The sequence below is a fragment of the Drosophila takahashii genome, chromosome 2L (assembly GCF_030179915.1).
Source record: "Drosophila takahashii strain IR98-3 E-12201 chromosome 2L, DtakHiC1v2, whole genome shotgun sequence".
Lineage (NCBI taxonomy): Eukaryota > Metazoa > Arthropoda > Insecta > Diptera > Drosophilidae > Drosophila > Drosophila takahashii.
The window spans coordinates 8292710-8313111 of record NC_091678.1 but is presented as its reverse complement, the minus strand read 5'-3'; the positions used below and the strand labels follow the sequence as shown (position 1 = coordinate 8313111).

Genomic DNA, 20402 nt, shown 5'->3' with positions numbered 1-20402 from the left:
TTCAGCTATTTCCGCTGTTAATTCAAAGCTCACGAGCCATCGTCTCAAATACCCGAAAAAAAACTGAAGCCCCAGAAAAAAACAAACCGATCCCCAATAATTAGAAATCAAAGCCGGTTTCATCTAAATGTGTGAGCATGTGTGGGACAGTGTGGAACGGTAGTATAAATAGTTAGTAATTTAAAAACAGATTATTATTTATAAAATATAAATGTATGTTCCAAGAATCTATTTATAAATTAATCATATTTTTATTTATAAAAAAAAATGAAATAAATTCCAAAAAATATATATCTCTTAGAACGTTTTCTTATAAAAAAAACGCTTCTATAAAAATAGTTTCAAAGCTTAAATAAAGAAAAATTAAAAAAATATATATTATTAAAAAAAAAATTTTTTTTAATGTAAATATGGTAATTATTTCAGAATTAAATCACTTATAGTTTTGAAACGTACTGTATTTAAAATCGAATCCAAAAACTTGTCTACTTTCGTATTCAATAGTGTTATCATGAAAGATGGTCTGGATGGTCAGAGCCGCAGACCGCAAGCTCCGAGTTCCAGATCGTTGAGACCTCGTAGCTTCCCGCTTTCCCCCTTTGTGGTTGATGATTGATCTTATCGCGGGCCGCTCGCCTCGTGAGTCATCATAAAAAACACATATTTTTCTTCTTCAGCAGCCGCAGCAGCAGCAGCAGCAGCAGCGATCGCCATAAGTTGTTAGCTGTTTTGTACTTTATGGCTTTTTGGCGGCGAAATAGGGGCGGTGGATCGCATGGGGGGAGGGGAGCTAGGGGGTTAGCTTCATAACTCAATGTGGGATGTCGTTTCGGTTCTGTTTAAGCTGCGTGCGAGACTTACTTTCCTCCGTATTTTTTTTTGGCCCACACAAAGGCCGTTGCTAAAGTACTATGGAACAAAAAATAAACTCGGACAGCAAAAAAAATCGTTGTTTTAGCTGGTGGGAAAAAATGTAATTACTATAAATTTTCAAAACTACTTCTTCGACTGAATGAACATTTACGACTAGGCATAAATCATTAACGCAATGCGCTTACATTTTCATTAGCTTTGAGCAATTTTGCCAATGAAGGGAAACCATTGAATGTATTTATAGTCAAACTAAAATTTATTATTATTTTGGAACAAAAATGTAAAACAAAAACCTTTTTCCACTGTTCATCAACCCATTCTTATTAAATTCATAACTGTAAAATCATCCAGGCAATTGTCCAACCAGGCGGAATGAAAAAATAACATTTACACACTGCCGCCTGGACAAATGTCCAAAATGATAAATGACTTTCGCCGGTCGCCGCTTTTGACTCGACTAATTTCCGCTTCCAGTGCAATTTCGCCAAATCAAAATTCCCTTGAATCTGTCGTGTAAAAGATCCCGATATGAGAAATGCAGCCAGGGACTCTTTTTCCAGCATAGGAACACATGTAGGCATCGCCAATGATTCAATCTGCTTGGCATCCACCCCATTTCCGGTTTCCATTACAATTTCCCAGGCAGCTCTTTCTCCCGCCTGTGTGAGCTGGTCACCTCTTGGCTCTTTCTTTTTTATCATTTTTAGTTTTGGGGGGCGTTTCGCAGTCATCGGTCAGGAATTGGCGCAGACACTGCGCTTCTGTCAGAAGGAGGAGGATTCCAGAGCTTCGACCCAGACAAATTGCCCCGGCGGGCGTTGCTTGTGTGCTCTACTGGCTGCATAAGCTCCAATAACCCGGGATCCAACCGCAGCTACAGTGTTACTTTTATAAGTCGAACTGTTTAGCAAAGTAAATAGGAAAAGGATTTTATAGAATCATTTTCCATATTATATTTTTCCCTTAAAAGTGCTTACCAAGTTAGAAAACAGTTAAAAGCAAACTAAGGTATTCCCAGCTAGAGTACATAATATATCTAAAGACGGTTCATCTTATCGAAGCTTCCCTTTAACTCCAAACTGACCAACCGACCGACCGCCCTCTTCCTGCCCCCTAATTATGTTGTTGCACATGCAGTTTTATGAATGAATCACAGCCTCCGGCTATTTCCCACACGCTCGAGATGAATGAAAAATATTTATAAAAATATTTTTAATTTGTTAAATTAAAAAAAAAAAAAAAGTTGGATCGCCCGAGCAGGGACTTGAACCCTGGACCCTTGGATTAAAAGTCCAATGCTCTACCGACTGAGCTACCCGGGCACATGGCAACAGGGTCGCGCAAAACCGAATAAGAGCGAAGCGGGCGAAAATCAAGAGAGAACGTTCTGTTCTCTCTTTCAGTTTGCAGTGGTTAGTTGGGACTAAGGTGTGTTCCCAAGTCGATAAACAGTTTGCCATTCAAGTGGTTAGTTCTAAATATAAGCTGTGTGTTTATTTATAGATAGATATTTTTTGTATTTTTAGTTTGCCATGAATTTTGTTTATATAGTAAATATATAAAACAAATTTTAAGAATTATTTTGTATAACAATTTAAGAAATAACAACGTACATTGTTGTTGGCTGGTTTTTCCTTAAATGTTGATAATGTACAACAGACCTTATCTTGTTTTGTTTTTTTTCCGCAAACTTGGCACCATGTCTTTTGATATAAATATAATGTATAAGAAAAATTACCAATGCTTTATTCTTTTTGCTTATAATAACATTAGTATTTTTAGATTTTTAGTATTTAACATTAGTATTTTTAGATTATATAGTTATACCCGTTACTCGTAGAGTAAAAGGGTATACTAGATTCGTGCAAAAGTATGTAACAGCTAGAAGGAAGCGTTTCCGACCCCACAAAGTATATATATTCTTGATCAGGGTCACTAGCCGAGTCGATCTAGCCATGTCCGTCTGTCCGTCTGTCTGTCTGTCTGTCTGTCTGTCTGTCTGTCTGTCTGTCTGTCTGTCTGTCTGTCTGTCTGTCCGTCTGTATGAACGCTGAGATCTCAGAAACTACAAAAGCTAGAAGGTTGAGATTTCCCACACATATTCTTTGGCTTCCTACGCAGCGCAAGTTTATTATAGCCGAGCGCCACGCCCCCTCTAACGCCCACAATCGCCCACTAACGATTTTAAAATGGGTCCTGCGCCCACATCTTTAAAGATTTCCGAGAAGTATAAATGCAATTTTGTTGTGTATATTTATACCTATCGAAATGTAGAAGACATTTTTCAAATCGGACCATTCATTAAAAAGTTATATGCAATCAAAAATTATATATCTATCTCCCTCGCACTCCCTTTAGCTGAGTTACGATTATTAGTCGGGACACCAACCCGACACAGCGTTCGCACTCCCTTTAGCTGAGTGACGGGTATTAGATAGTCGGGACAACAACCCGACTATAGCGTTCTCTCTTGTTTTTTTTTACAAAAAAGCACTATTTAATTGGGAAAACTCTGAAAAAAATAATAAATAAAAGATCTAAACTTAAGGAATCCTAGGATTTCTTAGTAATATTACTTCAGGAATTCAAAAATACCAGAGACCATGAAATTCATAAATACGTTCCGCCCAAAATCGAATTCGTAAATTAATCCGATTTGTATTGATATCCCAATTAGAGTTCCCATTCAGGACAGATGAAAAGGCAGAAGAAATGCAGTGAACGACCTCCGCAACGATTCGCTGATGTCTGTGAATGGGCTGCGGCTGGAGAAATGCATTTATCAAAACATAAAAATAAACACGAATTGCTTCAGAAATAGACAAAGGGCGCAGAGACCAAATGTTTCCCTCGAAAGAACCAAGGAAGGAGTAGGTACATATGTATATATATTTAAACAGCTAACCAAGCAGAGGAAAATGCTTGAAAATGCCTGTGCGTAGGGGTATAGTTCTTCGACTTGGACTTCGGCTTTTCCCTTTTTTTTCACAGCTGTCGAGGAAAAACTCTTTCGCCTCGCATGTAATTACTTGATATTGGGTAGATTTCAGGGGATAGGAATTTCGGTATGGGGGTTTTCTTCGGATCCACTCGCCGCTGACCTTATGACTGACAATTTCCTCAGCACATTTATCTCTTTGGGTCCCCTGCTATCGCACTTTGTTCCCCACTCACTTTTCAATTATTCCTCTTTCTTTGTCTCCGCGGCAGACAAGTTTTCCATATGTGTGTTTGCTTAATACGTTTTAAGCGCTTTTTAAGCGTTCAAGTCACGATTTTCATATTTATAGAGTTTGAAGATGGAAAAGCGAGGGACTGGGGGATCGCTGATTGATCAGCTGTATCTGTATTTGTGGACGTACAAGCTCCTCTTGATGCCTATCTGAATTCGATTTTTCTTCTCTTCTCCGTCGTTGTCTTTTCTTTTCTTTTCTATAAATTTAATTATTAGGGTTGCTCGAAGGCAACTTTGAACTTTGTCTTATCGTTAATTACATCGCCAACGCTTTTTCGTTTTTCCCAAGATTTCCTCTGGTATTTCTCTTATTCTGCGACCCAATGATGGATCACTCCCATGTGTAGGGGAATTCCAGCGAAATCGCAGTTCATGCTTTGATGGCTTTTCTCAGGACACAAGCGGAAAATTATGTGTTTTTGTTCTCAACTAGATTCCAAAAAAAATATGTAAATAAAATAGGAAGAATAAAATAAAGTATTTATATCAAAACAGGTTTAAAAAATATTATTTAAAATGCATCTTAATATTATTTTTATTATACTTATGTTATGGTCTAAAACCTTAAGTAGTATCTTTAATTATGATGATTAAATAATAATATTATTATTTAAAATGCATTTTTATATTATTTTTATTATTCTTATTTTAAGATCTAAAACCTTAAGTAGTATCTTTAAATAAAATGAATAAAATCCAGATAAGATCTTTAAAAATACTTTACAATATTTTCCACAATCCATAATTTGCATAGCTATAATTTGCTATGAGGTGTACCTAAGACTAGAGTTTGAGAACTTTGACTTCAAAGAAATGTTTTCAATGCAAATTTAGCGATAAAACTACGCAGAGGAAGTGGTGTTCTTATGTTGACAGGAAGAGGCGAAGACAGCCCAGATGAACAGGGAATGATTTAGCACAAATTACCCACACAAAAATTAATTGCTCCCGACTTGACCAGAACATCCGAGGCAACCAACCATGTCCTTTTGATGGCTGGGAACCAGCACCAAAAGAGCAGCGAAAACAACGAAAATTATGCATAGGAAAATTTTCGTTTTCATTGGAAAAATGCATAAATTTTTCCACGATCGAGGAAACAGATGCAAACGACGGGCAAACGAAACAACTTAGATGTCTGTCTGCTTGTCTGTCTTTGTTTACAGTCTTCTTTTAACTGAAATTTAACGCTCTTCGCCGCTCCTACGCGTGAAATTGTAATAATTAAAGAAAAACTCGTGGCGGTGGGGGAAATTGAAAAACCATTACGCCGGCGCATTTTGTACATTCGGTTTTCTCTCTTTATTACAGTTATAATTTATTTGAGGCGATTTTTCAATCGCACTCCACATGCGGTCAGTTAAAGAAGCGCTCCCTCCCAGTTGCAATCAATCATGGGAGTTGTCAGGGGGTTCCCCCCACTCTATATGTAGTTTCCCCTCGATCAATCGAAGGGAACATGTGTACATATCTTGGCCCGATTCGTTACGCAGCTCAAAGTCGAACCGAAATGGCATTTTAACATGCCACATGAGGCAGTCGGGTTTTCATTAATCAACATTGTAAAGGTTTCACTCTTGAACCTCGAGGATGCACTTGAGTGGGCGATTTGGCTAAAAGAGTGGGAGGGAATGCACTTAACTGTCCAATGGAGTGCATCTAGCATTATAATCGGGTCTCTATCATTATACCCGTTACTCGTAGAGTAAAAGGGTATATTAGATTCGTGCAAAAGTATGTAACAGGGAGAAGGAAGCGTTTCCGACCCTATAAAGTATATATATTCTTGATCAGGATCACCAGCCGAGTCGATCTAGCCATGTCCGTCTGTCCGTCTGTCTGTCTGTCCGTCTGTCCGTCTGTCCGTCTGTCCGTCTGTATGAACGCTGAGATCTCGGAAACTACAAAAGCTAGAAGGTTGAGATTTTCCCCACATATTCTTTGGCTTCCTACGCAGCGCAAGTTTATTTTAGCCGAGCGCCACGCCCCCTCTAACGCCCACAATCGCCCACTAACGATTTTAAAATGGGTCCTGCGCCCACATCTTTAAAGATTTCCGAGAAGTATAAATGCAATTTTGTTGTGTATATTTATACCTATCGAAATGTAGAAGACATTTTTCAAATCGGACCATGCATTAAAAAGTTATACGCAATCAAAATATCTACATATATCTATCTCCCTCGCACTCCCTTTAGCTGAGTTACGTTTATTAGTCGGGACACCAACCCGCGTTCGCACTTCCTTTAGCTGAGTGACGGGTATTAGATAGTCGGGACACCAACCCGACTATAGCGTTCTCTCTTGTTCTAATTTAAAGAGCACTTATGGTTGCGATCGTGGGAATTAGTATTTTAGGGAGTGTTCAAGCTATTCTTAGATAGTTCCCATAATAGTGATGTATTAAAGTTGGCTAAACTTTAAGAATTTCTATGTAGAAAACTTTAATTTAAAATTGAGAATAAATTCTAATAAATTTGCTTCTACTTTTAATTGCATTTTCCTCGTTTACTCTTCTTACCTGTTCTTCAATTACACTTAGTTTCATTTTCCACGCTCTCTCTTTCTGCTAACCCACTCCACTTTGACCCTCTGCAATGGCAATTTTCACTTAATCGTTTTCCTTTCTGCTGCTGGTACTCAATTTTCCGGGACTTTTGTTGCGTTTTCCTTCGCCTGCTCCCCTATTTTTAATTTTTCTTCTTTTTTTCTTTACCTACCTGAGGTGCATTTTGCTTTGACAGCTCTCTCAATTATGCACAGGTGATTGCCGTGCCATTAGGACGCTGTTTTCCCAACCCTCCCTGTTTTTCCCCCGCTAACAATAGAATTAAATACGAATACACACCGGTACACCTTTACAGGTGCGTTTCGTGTTTCAACCTGTTGTCCTTTTTAGCATATTGTGTTACCTTTTGGTCCCTTGACGGTTTTTTTTTGTTCACTTGCTTCCGGAAATTCCTTTGCCATTCGAGAGTGCAGCAGAAAAAGTAACAAAAGGTATATTTTTCATCTGCCAAATTATGCAAGAAAAGTACGTTCTTAACGAGAGAAGAATAATTAAGTAAAATATTTCCATGTCAGCGGAATTTCCTACTGTCATAAAGAATTAGCCCCAAGGAAGTTTTCTCCCTCTCTCGTGTTCTATCCACACTTTGTTTGTTTAGCCAACTTTCGACACCCGAAACAAAGATTTCATTTCCATATTCATTCGATGTTTTTATGGTTTTACTTTTTGGCCTTAAGCGAAATACAGAAAGGTTCGAACTTCGAAACCCAAAACTGCATTTTGTTAATCAGTTTGATTAATGTTGCCCTAATTGACTTTCACTTGGTGGAGTTTCATTTTGTCTGGGTCCCCTTTTATTTCGATTATCGTTTCGGGTATATCAATTTGCAAGAGAATTCGACCAACCAGTCTTACAGGGTATTCCGCCTTTCTTTTTCGATTTTTTAGTCAGAGGAAATTTCCATTCGAGTTTGAAAGATCTCGATTTAATTGCCGGCAATTTTTAGCTCGTTTTCACTGTGAATCAGTAGCAGCTGCATCTCCATTTCGCTTATTGATGCCACATGTCGGGACATATGCTGAACATTTGCGCAACCTTAAGATACAAATACAGCTACAGATACATTTACAGATGCGGACACATTCGCTGCTAGTTCGTTGACCTTTTGTTTCTAAGGGAAACACATAACTTTGTCCGCAGATATCAAAGCAGAAACCATAACTAGCAGTCATACGCTTTTTGCAGTTATGCAGTTCTACTTTTCATTTCAACATCCATTTCTGTTCGGTTCAGTTCAGTTCAGCTCCGTTCAGTTCAGTTCAGTTCAGTTAGTTGGCTATTCACGAGAAAGTGGCACGACATGTTCCCCATCCACCTCCTGCCACTGGGGCTCTTCTTCCTCCCGGTTAACTTGGCGTGTTCAGGAAGCATCGTCTGGCGAACTATACTGAAACTGGGTTGAATTCGGCTGACAGACGCCGGATGTCATCTAGCTGTCGGACTATTTTCCCATTTTCCTGGCCTCCTCCTTCTGCTTTTCCACTCATTGCCCCTATTGACGGTGCTATTCTGCGCCCACTCCATTTATGTTGAATTTTACTAAAACTAAAAGTTTGGCATCCGCAGAAGGGAGCTTATAATGTAGGCAATATTCTTTGAGGAAGTTAGTTTTTTACTTATATTAAAAGTTTTTAAAAATATCCTGAAAACTTTACATTTTAAAGAAATTTGGGTTAATGGGTTAACTGATTAATGTCAAATTTATGATTCAAGCATATCAACTTGATATTTTATCGTTTCATAAAAGTTTTAAAAATATTATTTTAAAATACAAATTAAGTATTTCTTGTAAAAATGTTGTGAAGATTATCATAATCTTTTTTCATGTCAAAATGATATGATATCTTTTAAAAATATTAAATTAACCTGCCCATATCAATCTGATATTTTGTCCATTTGTTTTTCTGTGCATACTCTGTACCATTCTTCCTCTTCAGTCATTTATACCCAATTTTTTTTTAGCACACCCCCTGTAGTTATAGTATGAATTTCATACATATCATCCACGTAATCTGACAGGCTTAATAAACTAAGTTAACGGGATGCCAAAAAATGTGCGCCATTTAAATTCGTATCGCTCCTTTTTTCGGCATCGTCCTGGCATTCCACTTGACGGCACTTGAGCAAGCTCGTCAACGTCCTTTTTTTTTCGCCATCGCCAGGGGTAATTTTTGCACGTGTGCCGACACTTGACGGAAACTTTGGAGGGCAGGAAAAGGGCGGGGGGAAATAGGAGGGAAGAAGGGAACTCCCGGCGAAGACGGTGCAACAATTGGGGAAGACCTTAAAGCGCTGCCAGCTCAATTAAGTCAACGTAATTGGCCTAATTGACTCAGACGGCCAACAAAGGCTGCCCCATCTAAGACATGAACATAACTTTCGGGGCGCGAGGTGGGGATATCGTCGCTGGAACACACAGGCAGTTCGGAGAGTGAAATTTTAAGACCAACAGATAAGCACGTTGTGTTGGCTGTCGGGTTAGCTTTTGGCCCCGACTTATCGCTGCAACCCAGAAAATAAAAATCTATCCAAACACAAAGTGAGGCAACATAAAAACCTCATCAACAACAGCGTTGACACAAAGACCTCAAATAAACAAGCAGCAATTTCAAAATAAGAAGAAAAAATAAAAACAAAAGCTCTACAGAAAAAGAGGAAGGGTAAAGAAAAAACAAAAACTGATATTCAAGAAAAGAAATTGAACTTCCTTCTTGGGTTTCTCGAGTACAGAAAGAAAAAGTTTAGGTAAAAATTAAAAATTAAGGGTAAATAGTGCGAAAATGTTTCTGAAGCTTAAAATATTATAAGAAATATCAAAGATACAAAATCATTTATCAGTTTTATATTATAAAAATTAATTTTTCATTGTGTACATAAAGCTTGTGCTTAAAAAGCCAAAACCCATTTGGGTTAAGCCAAAAGCTAAGTGGTGGGAGGTAAAAAAGAGGAGCGAGTTGGGAAGGCGGAACCATGAGCCAGCAGAAATTCAAATTCAACTTCAGATTCGTAATGAAATTGAAAATGTTTTTGTCTGTTTGTGTGGCAGGAAAAGCCAACTTGGCGGCCAATTGAGAATTGAAATTGAAACTCGCACTCCACTCGAAAATGAGCTGGAAAATCCACATGGCGATCCGTTAAATTGGCGCTGCTAATGTGTGAGTTTGTGCGATGAGTGGGAAAGATGATAATGCCGACGAGCATCGAAATGGAGCTGCTAATGGGTCCGATGATGATGATTGAAGAAGCTAATTTACAGAGGGTATGCTGCAATGAAAAGTCGGCTGCCTGAGGAGTTTTTTATTCGTAGAAGAAACACAAAAACGCACTTCCGTGTTCGTTGAGAAATTAAATTAGAATGAACTGGAGCAGAACTATATCTTTAATCGATTTGTATAGGCCATAACAAACGATTTAATTAAGGAATTCGATACACTTGTATGTAATTCCAATTTAACTTAATTTATTTTTTATTGACTTAAATTGGAAAATATTGTTTTGTAAGAATGGAATCTTTTGAGGAATGTATTTGCTCTAAAGGGGTTTTTATTTAGTATTTTTATTATTTTAGTGATGACTTAAATATATTTAATTTGTTATATCAGTGGTTACCATTATTCATATAAAAATATGTGTATTAAAAAGTTACAACTAATGAAAGGGAAGAAAAGTGGTAAAATGCCTTTCCTTAATCGTTTTCAATAAAATCAAATTTTGAATTCTACACATTTTAGGATCGATTAGGCTGAACTTTATTGTTCTTTTTATACCATTATTTCTAGAGCTAATAATTAAGCGGCTATAGCCCCTCCTCTAAATTTTTATTCATTCATTTGAACATTTTAAACCGTAGTTTATCTAAAACTTAATTACAACTTTCTGTTTCACTCTCAGCGGAGACGCGAACGCGGTCGCATTCATTTGAAGGGCGTTCGCCTTGTGGAGGAGGCGACGGTCAGCGGCGAGGGCGGCGATCCCTTTGCACCGGATGTGAGTAGCCAGAAATCGCTGAGAAAATAAATCGCAGAGTTTCATTAACAAACGCTCGAATCCAATCCATCCCATCCAGGGTTATCCGTTCCAAGTGGGCTACTGTGAGATCTCTTCGTCGGCGAATTCGAGTTCGCATCAGCTGGAGAACGGCGGCGGGGGCGGAGTCGAGGGTCAGCAGAGTGGACGAGCGGTGCCCCAGTACACACTATACGTGATCGCCAACAGCGAAAAGGAGCGCAGCGAGTGGATCCGGGCCATCCGCCAAGGTGAGCCCCCTGTACCTTCTTTACCTCCCATGGATTCGATTGATGATGACTCAAAAACAAGGGAGAGCAGCTGTTTTTGGCCAGATCAATCGATGGCGATAACCAAAAGCAGCCGAATTTAGTAAAAGAAACGCCTGGAAATTAGGAAAAGTTGTTCAAAAATAATTAAGAGGGTTAAATTGGTTCAGTGGCAGATGGGTATATTTATGAAGACATTAAAAAGAAACAGAGAAATTAAATAAAAGGTTTTAATTGATTAAATAAGTAACTAATATTTTATGATTTTATTTTTCAGTTTGTGAGGATAGCAATACTCCTAAATCGTACCGCTATCATCCGGGATTGTGGTCTGGAAAAAAGTGGAGTTGCTGCAAGGGAATATCTCGAGCTACCTTCGGTTGCAGAGCTGCTGCCCATTGGCGTGAGGCCAACAATAACCCAAGTAAGTAAACCAAAAATTCTTGGGAATATTAAAAAAATTGAGAAATTAAGATCGGTAGAAGACATCGATATTATCGATACAATAAAATATCAAATTAATCGATACGGTCAAATATCGATCTAATAAAAAGTGTGTAATTACTTTCTTACTAATTGGTTTATAGATTATATTTTCTGATGTCTTATGTAATAGGTCCGTTTTAGTAAAAATTTAAAGTCCCTTAAGATTATATCTTTAACTTTCCCCCGGAGTTGAAGGACCTCTTGAAGAACGTAGCCTTGACTGGCGACTTCCTTGCCGTGTCATGTCAGGCAAATGTCATTGTCAACTGTGGGAGTTCCCCCCACCACTGGCTTTCCCTTCCCCCAAATCCCCACATCTCCAACTGCCCCACTCCATTCGAAAATCTTCCTTTGTATCTGCACATTTTTTCTCACTTATCGCCCCTTGTTTTTCACACACATGTTCTGCATTCGCAACGCTTTTCCTTTTTCCTGTCGTCAGGCCTTATTTGACACATTGTCTGCGGTGCCAACTGGCTCCCCATTTGGATTTTTCTCCATTTTATATTGTGTGTGCGTGTCTGAAGTGCAGCTCTTCTACTTTTCTAAGCCGTTAATGAGCAGGCTCGAAAGGCGGCAGGAGGCTGGCCAGAAGTATCTGAGAGTTACGCAGATACTTGCACTTCTGTGTGGCCGGAACAAATACCTCCGCGAAATGGTTAAACGTCTAGCTGGGTATACACCTCTAATGCAGCCTGGTACCTGGCGTAAAGTCTTTTATTGACTAGGTGCGAATTCCACATAATGCGTCTGTGGTCAGCAAATAGTTGCTAAAAAGTTTGTTTTCCATATTTACATGTGGATTTCAAGAAACTTTTAGGTTAAGTAACTCCTAAAATATATTATGAAGAATACTATAAAAGAAGATGTTCTTTAATTAAAATCTTTATCCATAGAAACCCTCTGCTTCCGTCTCTAGAATAAAAGAAACTTCATATTGTGTTGTACAAACATATCCAAAATATATCTTTTATCAACCTTACGAGACTCACTGTTTGATCTCGCAAGATTGTGTCGGGGGTTTTTGAGTCATCAAAACAAATCTTTGGTTAGCGAGCGATAAAAAATCTTCAGGAAATCAACAAGGGGTTTAAAATACACCTTTCTTTATTATCTCATCAAAAAGAAATGCTCTACAATGGTTTTCATCCATGTGTTCAATATCTAATGTGTGAGATTGGAATGTAAACACCCTTTTGGTTGGCATTATATCCCAAATCCTTTGCTCTCATTATCAGCTGTCATAAATATTTTGATGTAGATTGCCCATTTTCCCCGGCACCTTCCTCAACCTTAACCCATGACCGCCCGAGGCAGCTGAAAAGTATGGCAGCGAACTTTTCCCATTCGCCGACAGCCCGCAGATGTCAAGCTGATTTTCTGATTGCTCATTTGTGTCATCAGATTAGATTTTCAAAATGGGAACGAACTGAGACCCCTAAATGCCATGTGTGGCCACATTTTGTCTCATTGTTTGACAGTTTCACCGAATTTAGGGCCCAACAAATTTCAAAATTTCAGTTCCCCCTGGTGGCGATATCTTCATGAGGACTTCTCCACCCCAAATTCATTTCGTTTTGTACGATGGGGACATCAATTAGAGGCGTCACTTTAAATTGCCGTTAAGTCTGCCAATTTCGGCCAGTCATTGGGCGGAATAAGAAGAAGGCATGGTCGGTTGGTTGGTTCTCCAAGGGGAATCTCCAAGGAGCCAAGCGGAAATAACAATAAAAATCAGGTCGACTTCATCTTCATTTATCAGCCGAAGACAATGAAAGTGGAATGACTGGGCCGCGATTGCGGGAGCTTGTCAGTTGCCGTTACAATAAATTAGCCTGTCAATTTTCTCCCTCGGTTATCTTTCACTCCGCCTCAAGGCCCCACGGCCCTACGCCCCCTCGAGGTCTCGGGGTCTTCAGAAATTAATTATGCTGCCCGAAATCGAAATCCTTTTTCTCCACATTTTGACTTTCGCCGCGTGCCATCGCCTGCGATGTGTTGGCATTGTTGCAATTAAAAGTCCAAGTCGAATGACTCTTAAAATGGTGAAAAATGAGGGTGAAATGAGTAAGAGGAAAAGTGTTAAGCCCTTGACAGCCATTAAGATATAGCAGTAAATTACTAAGTGAAAAAGAAATGATATAAGAAATTTATTAAAACTCGTAAATAAATTATTTAATAATATAGTTTATCAACTCTATAGTAAATACCTTATTATTTTACCTATGTAATGTAATTCTATATAATATTCTATCCCCAGAAGTCGTAAAAACTTTGGAATTTTTCTTGATACATTTAAAAGATGAAAATTAAATGAAGTAATAAACCCAACTAAACAGAATAATCGGGCGAAAAGCAGAAAGAACAGACAGCTAGCTGCAATTTAACGATGTCGTTGCTCTTTCTCCAGATTGTTTTCTGGTTTGGTTTTCGGTTCTGTTCCACTATTCCCGAAAACAGAGATTTATGGGTCTCGTTTTAAGTGCTTCAAAAATAGTTTCATGTTGTGATTATTATCTGGGGTAAAGAAAATAGGGAAAAGAGTGAAAAGAAAGGGGGGAATCCGGGATCTAAGCCATAAAAAAGTGAACTCGAAAACAAAGAAGCGAGCTGAAAGAAGTTTTTCTATTAAGTCTAAACTTGAGTTTTTCGGTTGCACTTTTTTCGGTGTTTTTTGTGACTCCTTTTTTTTCCTTTATTATTTTGACAAACCAACAAACACCCCCACCAAAAGGCAGGGAGGTTTCCTTTTGGCCAGTGGCCAGTTCTCCAAACTGGTTTCGGTTTTTTAGCCAACTCGGATGTATCCAAAAAGGCAGCCAGTTCGATATTTAAGAGCACACCTCAAGAGAACAGCAGCAGCAGCCAAACAAACTGAAGCCCTGGCCAAACCGAACCAACGAAAAAAAAAAAGCTGAAAGACCGAACACAAACTGGTTTTTATTTTGGCTCTGGCTTGGGCCAATTGTTTAAGCCTCGAATGGAAAAAGTAAACAACAACAACTGGCCAGTATCTTAAGATCACTGTGACTATGAGAGTGTGTGTGCCTAGGCACGTGCAATGAACTTGGCTAGAGAACTAGGATGGAACCTGGACCCCAAGATGCGATGCTTCCTCTCCGCCGCAGGCTTTGAATTCTACAGATCAGTCCAAAGGGGGAGGAACTGCCCTGTCTATCTATCAGTCTGTCGGTGCCTGGGCCTGTCCCCCTGATGATTTGATTAATTTCGCTATTAGCCGATCTTGGCCAGCCGTCCGCCCCTTCCATTTGATTGTAATTAGGTGCCCCTTGTTGTCTCCTGCAGCTCGGAAAAGAACACCGAAATGCGTCGGGTGAGTGACCATGAAAACGGACCTAAAGTCATAGGGCACTTGAAAAAAAAATATAATAAAATTAAAAGAATATAAAAAGAAATAAATCTTATAATAACCAAAAGAACCTGAAAGTTTGGAGAGTCTATAAAGATTTTACAGTTAAAATTAATCTTTAAGAAGTTATAAAATAGGAGCGCTAAAAAACGAGGAGTTGAACCATTAGCAAAAGCGGTTTGACATAGAAATCTGAAATAAATTTCTATTAAAAGGTTAGTACTTTTGTAAGTAATTAATACTTTTTCCCAGTGTAAACTGTCTGAACCGCGTTGCTGTTCCCGTTCTTGAAAACCAATCCGCCAGACAAGAAACGCGCCTTTGTGCCTTGTGTTAGTTGTTGCTGCTGCTGCTTTTTTGTTCATGCATCTTCAGTGGCTGGTGACTCCGATGCCTTCGACCTGCCCAATGTGCCTCGCTTTTAGCTCCATTCTTTTAGCTCTGGGTTCTGTGTTCTTTTCTGGTCGGATCTTTCAAAAAGTTTTAGGCCGCCTCGCGGTCGGACTGCGGCTATACCCCACCGCACCCCCTGGTCGTCCTGCCATGATTAATGATGCGTTCTGTTGTGATTCGTTCTAAACGTGGGAAATCGGCAGCAGAAGCCGAGCTTTCGAATGGTTTGAACCCTTATTTTTTTTTTTTTTTTTTAGCCCGTTCTCCTTTGTTAACTCACTCAATTCTCTTAACCTTTCCATCTCGCAAAAGACGACGCAATAATTATTTTCGGCCATACATAATAACTTGGCAAATTTCTCAACCAATTAATTTCTTTTCACGCAGAACTGGCGTGTGACAAGTGTTTGATTTCCCATAATCTGCCATTTGGTGTTATGTAATGGCCAAGAGTTTTGTCAGGCGACAGGATTTGTTATGCTAATCCGGTGATTATCTCATGTCTGCAGAAAGAGGAGTGAAATTAGAAAAGAATTTCTATAATTCACCAAGCAGGTTTTAGCAGTTGATTAGAAGCGTTTAATCATGGGATATTGAGAGGATTGTGTCGAAAATATTTGATGGATGGTATGGTAATGATTTCTTTATATGTGAATGTTTTCATGAATTTAGCGGGATTTTTGTATTTATGCCTGAAATACATGTTTTAGAACAGTGTTTATGGCAAGGGGAAATTAGCTTAGTATAGTATTTATTTTATTTAATAACAAATATTTAATTTGGTTATCTTTGTAATTTTAAAATGTCCTATTTATAAGATTGAGACAACAAAAATATTTCTTTTGAAGTCAGTTCCCGAAATTTTCTATCTTGTTTTGGTTTTCTTATGTTTTGCTCCAAAAATGTTTTCCTAATTGCGTTTTATAATTGATATTAGCCATCTCTTTTTCTATCTCTCCCAACTCCATTTTGGCCGCCAGCCAAAAGATGCAGCCACTATCCCCACCCCCACTCTCTCCTCTATTTCCAATTTCTCCATGACTCTATCTCCCTCTCTTTTGAGTGTGAGTGCTGCACTGCAAGTTGCCTTGCCCAAAAAAAAAAAAATAACTAAAGAAAGACACACCAAAAAACTTGCTCTTTAGCATTTGGTGCTCATTTCCTTAAAACTTTAGAACTTTACTTTATAGTCTTGCCTTCTCTCTTGCACTTGCAGTTACGCATGTAACTAATTTGTAACCGATTCTAACTGTAATTGTGAGTGGCTAAGTGCACAAGTGCTCATTGATTTGCCTAGGCTGCAGTAACAACAACAATTTGCGGCTATATTCACACTTCTCTTTTGCTTGGCTGCACTTTAGTGCTCCACTCGGCTCTCTTCTGAGGCTCCATTATTTTCTATCTCAGCTGCTCCACTCTGTTGGCTCACTTTTTGTTGTTTTACCCCCTACTTGGCGGCTCTCTTAAGACCTACTGTTGCCCTCCCCTCCTCATTCAAGAGGATCTATCCCCCACACATGCTGGGCTGCATGCTCTCTCTGCACTAGAAAAAAATCTACAAACGATAATTTCATTGATTCTCCTATAAAATGTGCAGTATTGAGATTGCAATAAACCTAGCATACTTTCTAGGAAATAATTTAGCACCTATTTTTAATCGATACAAATAGGGAATTGCCCAAACAAAGTGGTACATGAAAAACTACTTTTTCTTTAAAAATTTAACACCTTTCCAACCATTACAAATTATTTTTTTTTAACTATAAAAATATACCTGAAAAACATGGTTTCGAAAACTGAAAAGATCAAAGAAAAGGAAAAAAAAATCTAACATATTTTTAGCATACGCCCTAAATAAAGACAGGTGGTTTAACATATGTATATTGCCCTTTCCTTAAATTAATGTTCACAATCTTAGAAATACATTTTTTCGAGTGTAAAATCCAGAGTGCTCTCTGCTACTCTCCCGATCTTGCGCTCGCCACTTCTTGAGCTGCTCAAGAGCGCTCGACGCCTGCGCGATTCGAGTTTGGGATCGTTCGAGTTTTGGACCGTTCGAGTTGCTTTTGAATCGTCGTCGAGTGCACAACGCAAAGCGGAAAGCGGATTGCGGTTTCGAATTTAGCTGTTGTTTCGATTGTCGCGTGTGCCATTGAAAAACATAGAAATAAAATACTAACTAAAAATCAACGCTAACCAAATTGCTAGATCACTGGCCGCGTTAAGCCGCAAAAAGGGGCAATAAATCAGAAAATTTGTTTACGGCCGAAACGTGCGGCGGCGACAAAATGTAAATGCTCAGGCAAAAGTGAAGTTTCTCAAAGTGCTCAAAAGTGTTCTCAGCCCCGAAAATAAGTTCGAATGTAAATATATTTTATATATCGAAATGGAAAAAAGATAATTAAATAACAAAGTGTTTGCAGCCAGGCGGAGCGAAGAAATTGTGTTTCTTGATTTATTACCACTGGAGATCTCACTCATCTCCAAAACTCATTTCTAACAGTAAAAGTTGCTTATGTCACGGCACACACACACACACGTACTTACCTGCGTTCAAACCCTATTTAGTTGACCAATCTGGCAACTCTGGGGAGCCGAGTAAAGTTGTTTAACTTGTTTCTTTTTGGCGTGCCACAGCAGTTTTTCTGCTTTTTGCTTTCGTGCTTATCTTTTGCGCATTTTCTAACAGCCCCCCTGTCACCTGCCACCCCCCTCAGAAATTCATTATTTCTTCTGCCCATTTGCTTAATTAACTTGTCGAAAAAACACACACTAAATACAGCAAACTTTCATGAGAAAGAACTCCTCAAAGGTTTATTTTTAGTTTATGGTCTTCTATTGTGTTATTTTTTTTTTTGCCATCTTCATGCTGATGGGCATAAATCAATGGATGTAAACTTGAGATTTAGGCACGTGTAAAGATTTTGATCTTTCAAGATTTAATTCATTGATTTTTATTTTTTAAATTTTCCATTCTAAAGAATATGAATATGTTGCTTTGTCTATTATTTGTATCTATTAGAAAAAAACCCATTGTTTAACGCCCTAAATATCGTATTATTAACTTGTAAATTATAATATCTTAAAATATTAAGGTGGTATTATTTTAGAAACCTGCTCTACTCATGTATATCTCTATCTCTCTTTTTATTTCACTCCTCCCTTTCACACCAGACCAATTAGCGAAGTAAGGGCGCCTCCGATCCTAACGAACTTCAATTTCAAAGTCGTTTTATGGCTCTGAAAACCTGAGAATTATCCTAAGCAGGTAGCCGAAATAGCCCATCCCGCAATCCACTCCACTGTTGTGTAATTCAATATTGTTCTTGTGGATATTTGTGTATTTCCAAAACAGGATCTTCGAAACAGCTCTCTTTTCGTTTCTTTCCTCGTTTGCTTTTCGATTGAGTCTTGAGTTTTGAGTTTAGGTCACTTTGCTTTAACGAGAATTTGTTAGCCATTCGTTGTTTGTTTTATGTTTATTTTTTCGTTGTTTTGTTGTCTCTTGTGGGGCCAGCACGTTCAGGCAAATGCTTAAATACTTAAGCCTGCTTATCACGTAACCCAGCTCAAAAATAAAAACCGTGGAAAGCCATGGAATAACACTACTACATAAGACACTCACTTTATAATGAGAGATATTGCCTGGGAGTGGTCATAAAGGAAGTATCAATCTTCCATCGGGACTCATGGGTATTTCATCATCAGCCGTAATTGTCTTTTGTGATGATCCTTGAATGTGCGTCGTGGAAAATAGTTATATTGAAATCAATAATCCTATTACTTTTTTAATTTAATGGTTGAAGAAATGAAAAATCTATTAATTTTCGATATTTGAGGAAGTATATGGGCACTTCCAAAATGTCGCTCGGGACATTTGCACACCTTTAAAGTTGAAAAAAAATTGTAAAACAATGGATTTTAATTTTAATTATGGGCTTTTCTTTTCACTCTTCCCAAGCTCTATTTTTGGTAAAAATCTTAATTTTGTACCACTTTTAGTTTTAAAGATATCGGTAAAAAACGGCCGTATTCGCTCGGGACAAAAATAGAAGTGGATTTCGGGGAAGTTCATACAACACCAGAAATTAGCGAATTCTGATGGAATATTTGAATGCGATTTTTTTTAGAATGTTGTTCAAACATGTCGCTGTGAAATGCTTTTGGTTTTACTAAAAAATTCGTTGCCGTTTTTTTTTTATGCAGTTTCAACCACATTCGCTCGGGACATGTCGCTCGGGACATTTTTTCCGACTGTTTTGTAAAGCGGATTTCTTTACCTCTATCTCTCAATTGCTGGATGTTTTGCTTTTAACTTAATAGTTTAGCATGTGAATGAAGCCTTCAGTATAGAAAAATGTCACATATTAGCATTCCTATAGGATAAATTTACAACAGAAGACAGGTCCAAAAAATAACAAAAAAATAGCCAAAAACTGATTTTTGCGTATATTGGTGGGGTTTGTAATAAAAATAATCAAACTATACTCCAAATTTGTAGTTAAGCTCAGTATCCAACTAATTAGAAACTAATATCGGGGCAAAATCATGTGGAAATATGTTTTATTCAAGTTTCAAGGTTTTTGGCTTGGTGGACTTTTTTTTGGAAGTGCCCATATTTAATTGATAGATTTTTGAAAACTAACTTTAAAACAATATAAAAAAATTCTTGAATACCATTTGAAATATCTAAGTAACGTTAAGCTAAAAATACTATTCTATTTTAAAAAACTATTTAAAATGGTTATAAATATAGCTTTGTACTATAAATACCCAAAGAAAAAACGTTAACAAACTTTACGTTCCTAATAATTGTCAAAGAATGCAAATAACAAAATTCTAAACCCCTTACTCATAGCACTGGAATCTTGGAAAACCTACCTTTTCTTATAATAACATCTCAACTCGGCTGCCTGGTCATTGTTTTTCTCGCAATGTTTCCCAGTAATCGGGGTACGTCCCCGCCCATTTGTAAAGTGAATTTCTCAACTTACACCTTGGTCGCCCTTACACACATTTCCGTCAACTCTCGATTGGCTTATCAGTTCGGCTCTTATCCAGGGCCATTAAAACAATTACAAAGAGCAGCACTAAAAGTGCCGTTTCAAATTTCAATAGAAATCAATTCAAGTCTACTCGTGTTTTCTCAGCTTTCGTGAAGCTTTTGTTTATAGAAAACATTTTCGCCCCATCTCCGCTTC

The 20402-nt window shown here is 38.1% G+C and overlaps 1 protein-coding gene and 1 non-coding gene across 3 annotated transcripts in view; one reads left to right on the top strand and one right to left on the bottom strand.

Annotated features, from left to right (window-relative positions):
• Btk (tyrosine-protein kinase Btk29A) overlaps positions 1–20402 on the top strand; it is a 46063-nt gene that overhangs the window by 8680 nt on the left and 16981 nt on the right. Inside the window, exons 3-5 of one of the 2 annotated variants that reach the window (XM_017160611.3) lie at positions 10570–10665; positions 10745–10934; positions 11230–11376. In XM_017160611.3, the coding sequence (XP_017016100.2) occupies positions 10570–10665; positions 10745–10934; positions 11230–11376 (433 nt within the window). Of the gene's footprint in view, positions 1–10569; positions 10666–10744; positions 10935–11229; positions 11377–17259; positions 17565–20402 lie in introns of those variants that run through there. The other variant, XM_070218466.1, reaches the window with a different exon arrangement.
• On the bottom strand, positions 2123–2195 carry TRNAK-UUU (transfer RNA lysine (anticodon UUU)). Its single transcript has one exon. It is a non-coding gene; the product is annotated as a tRNA-Lys (tRNA).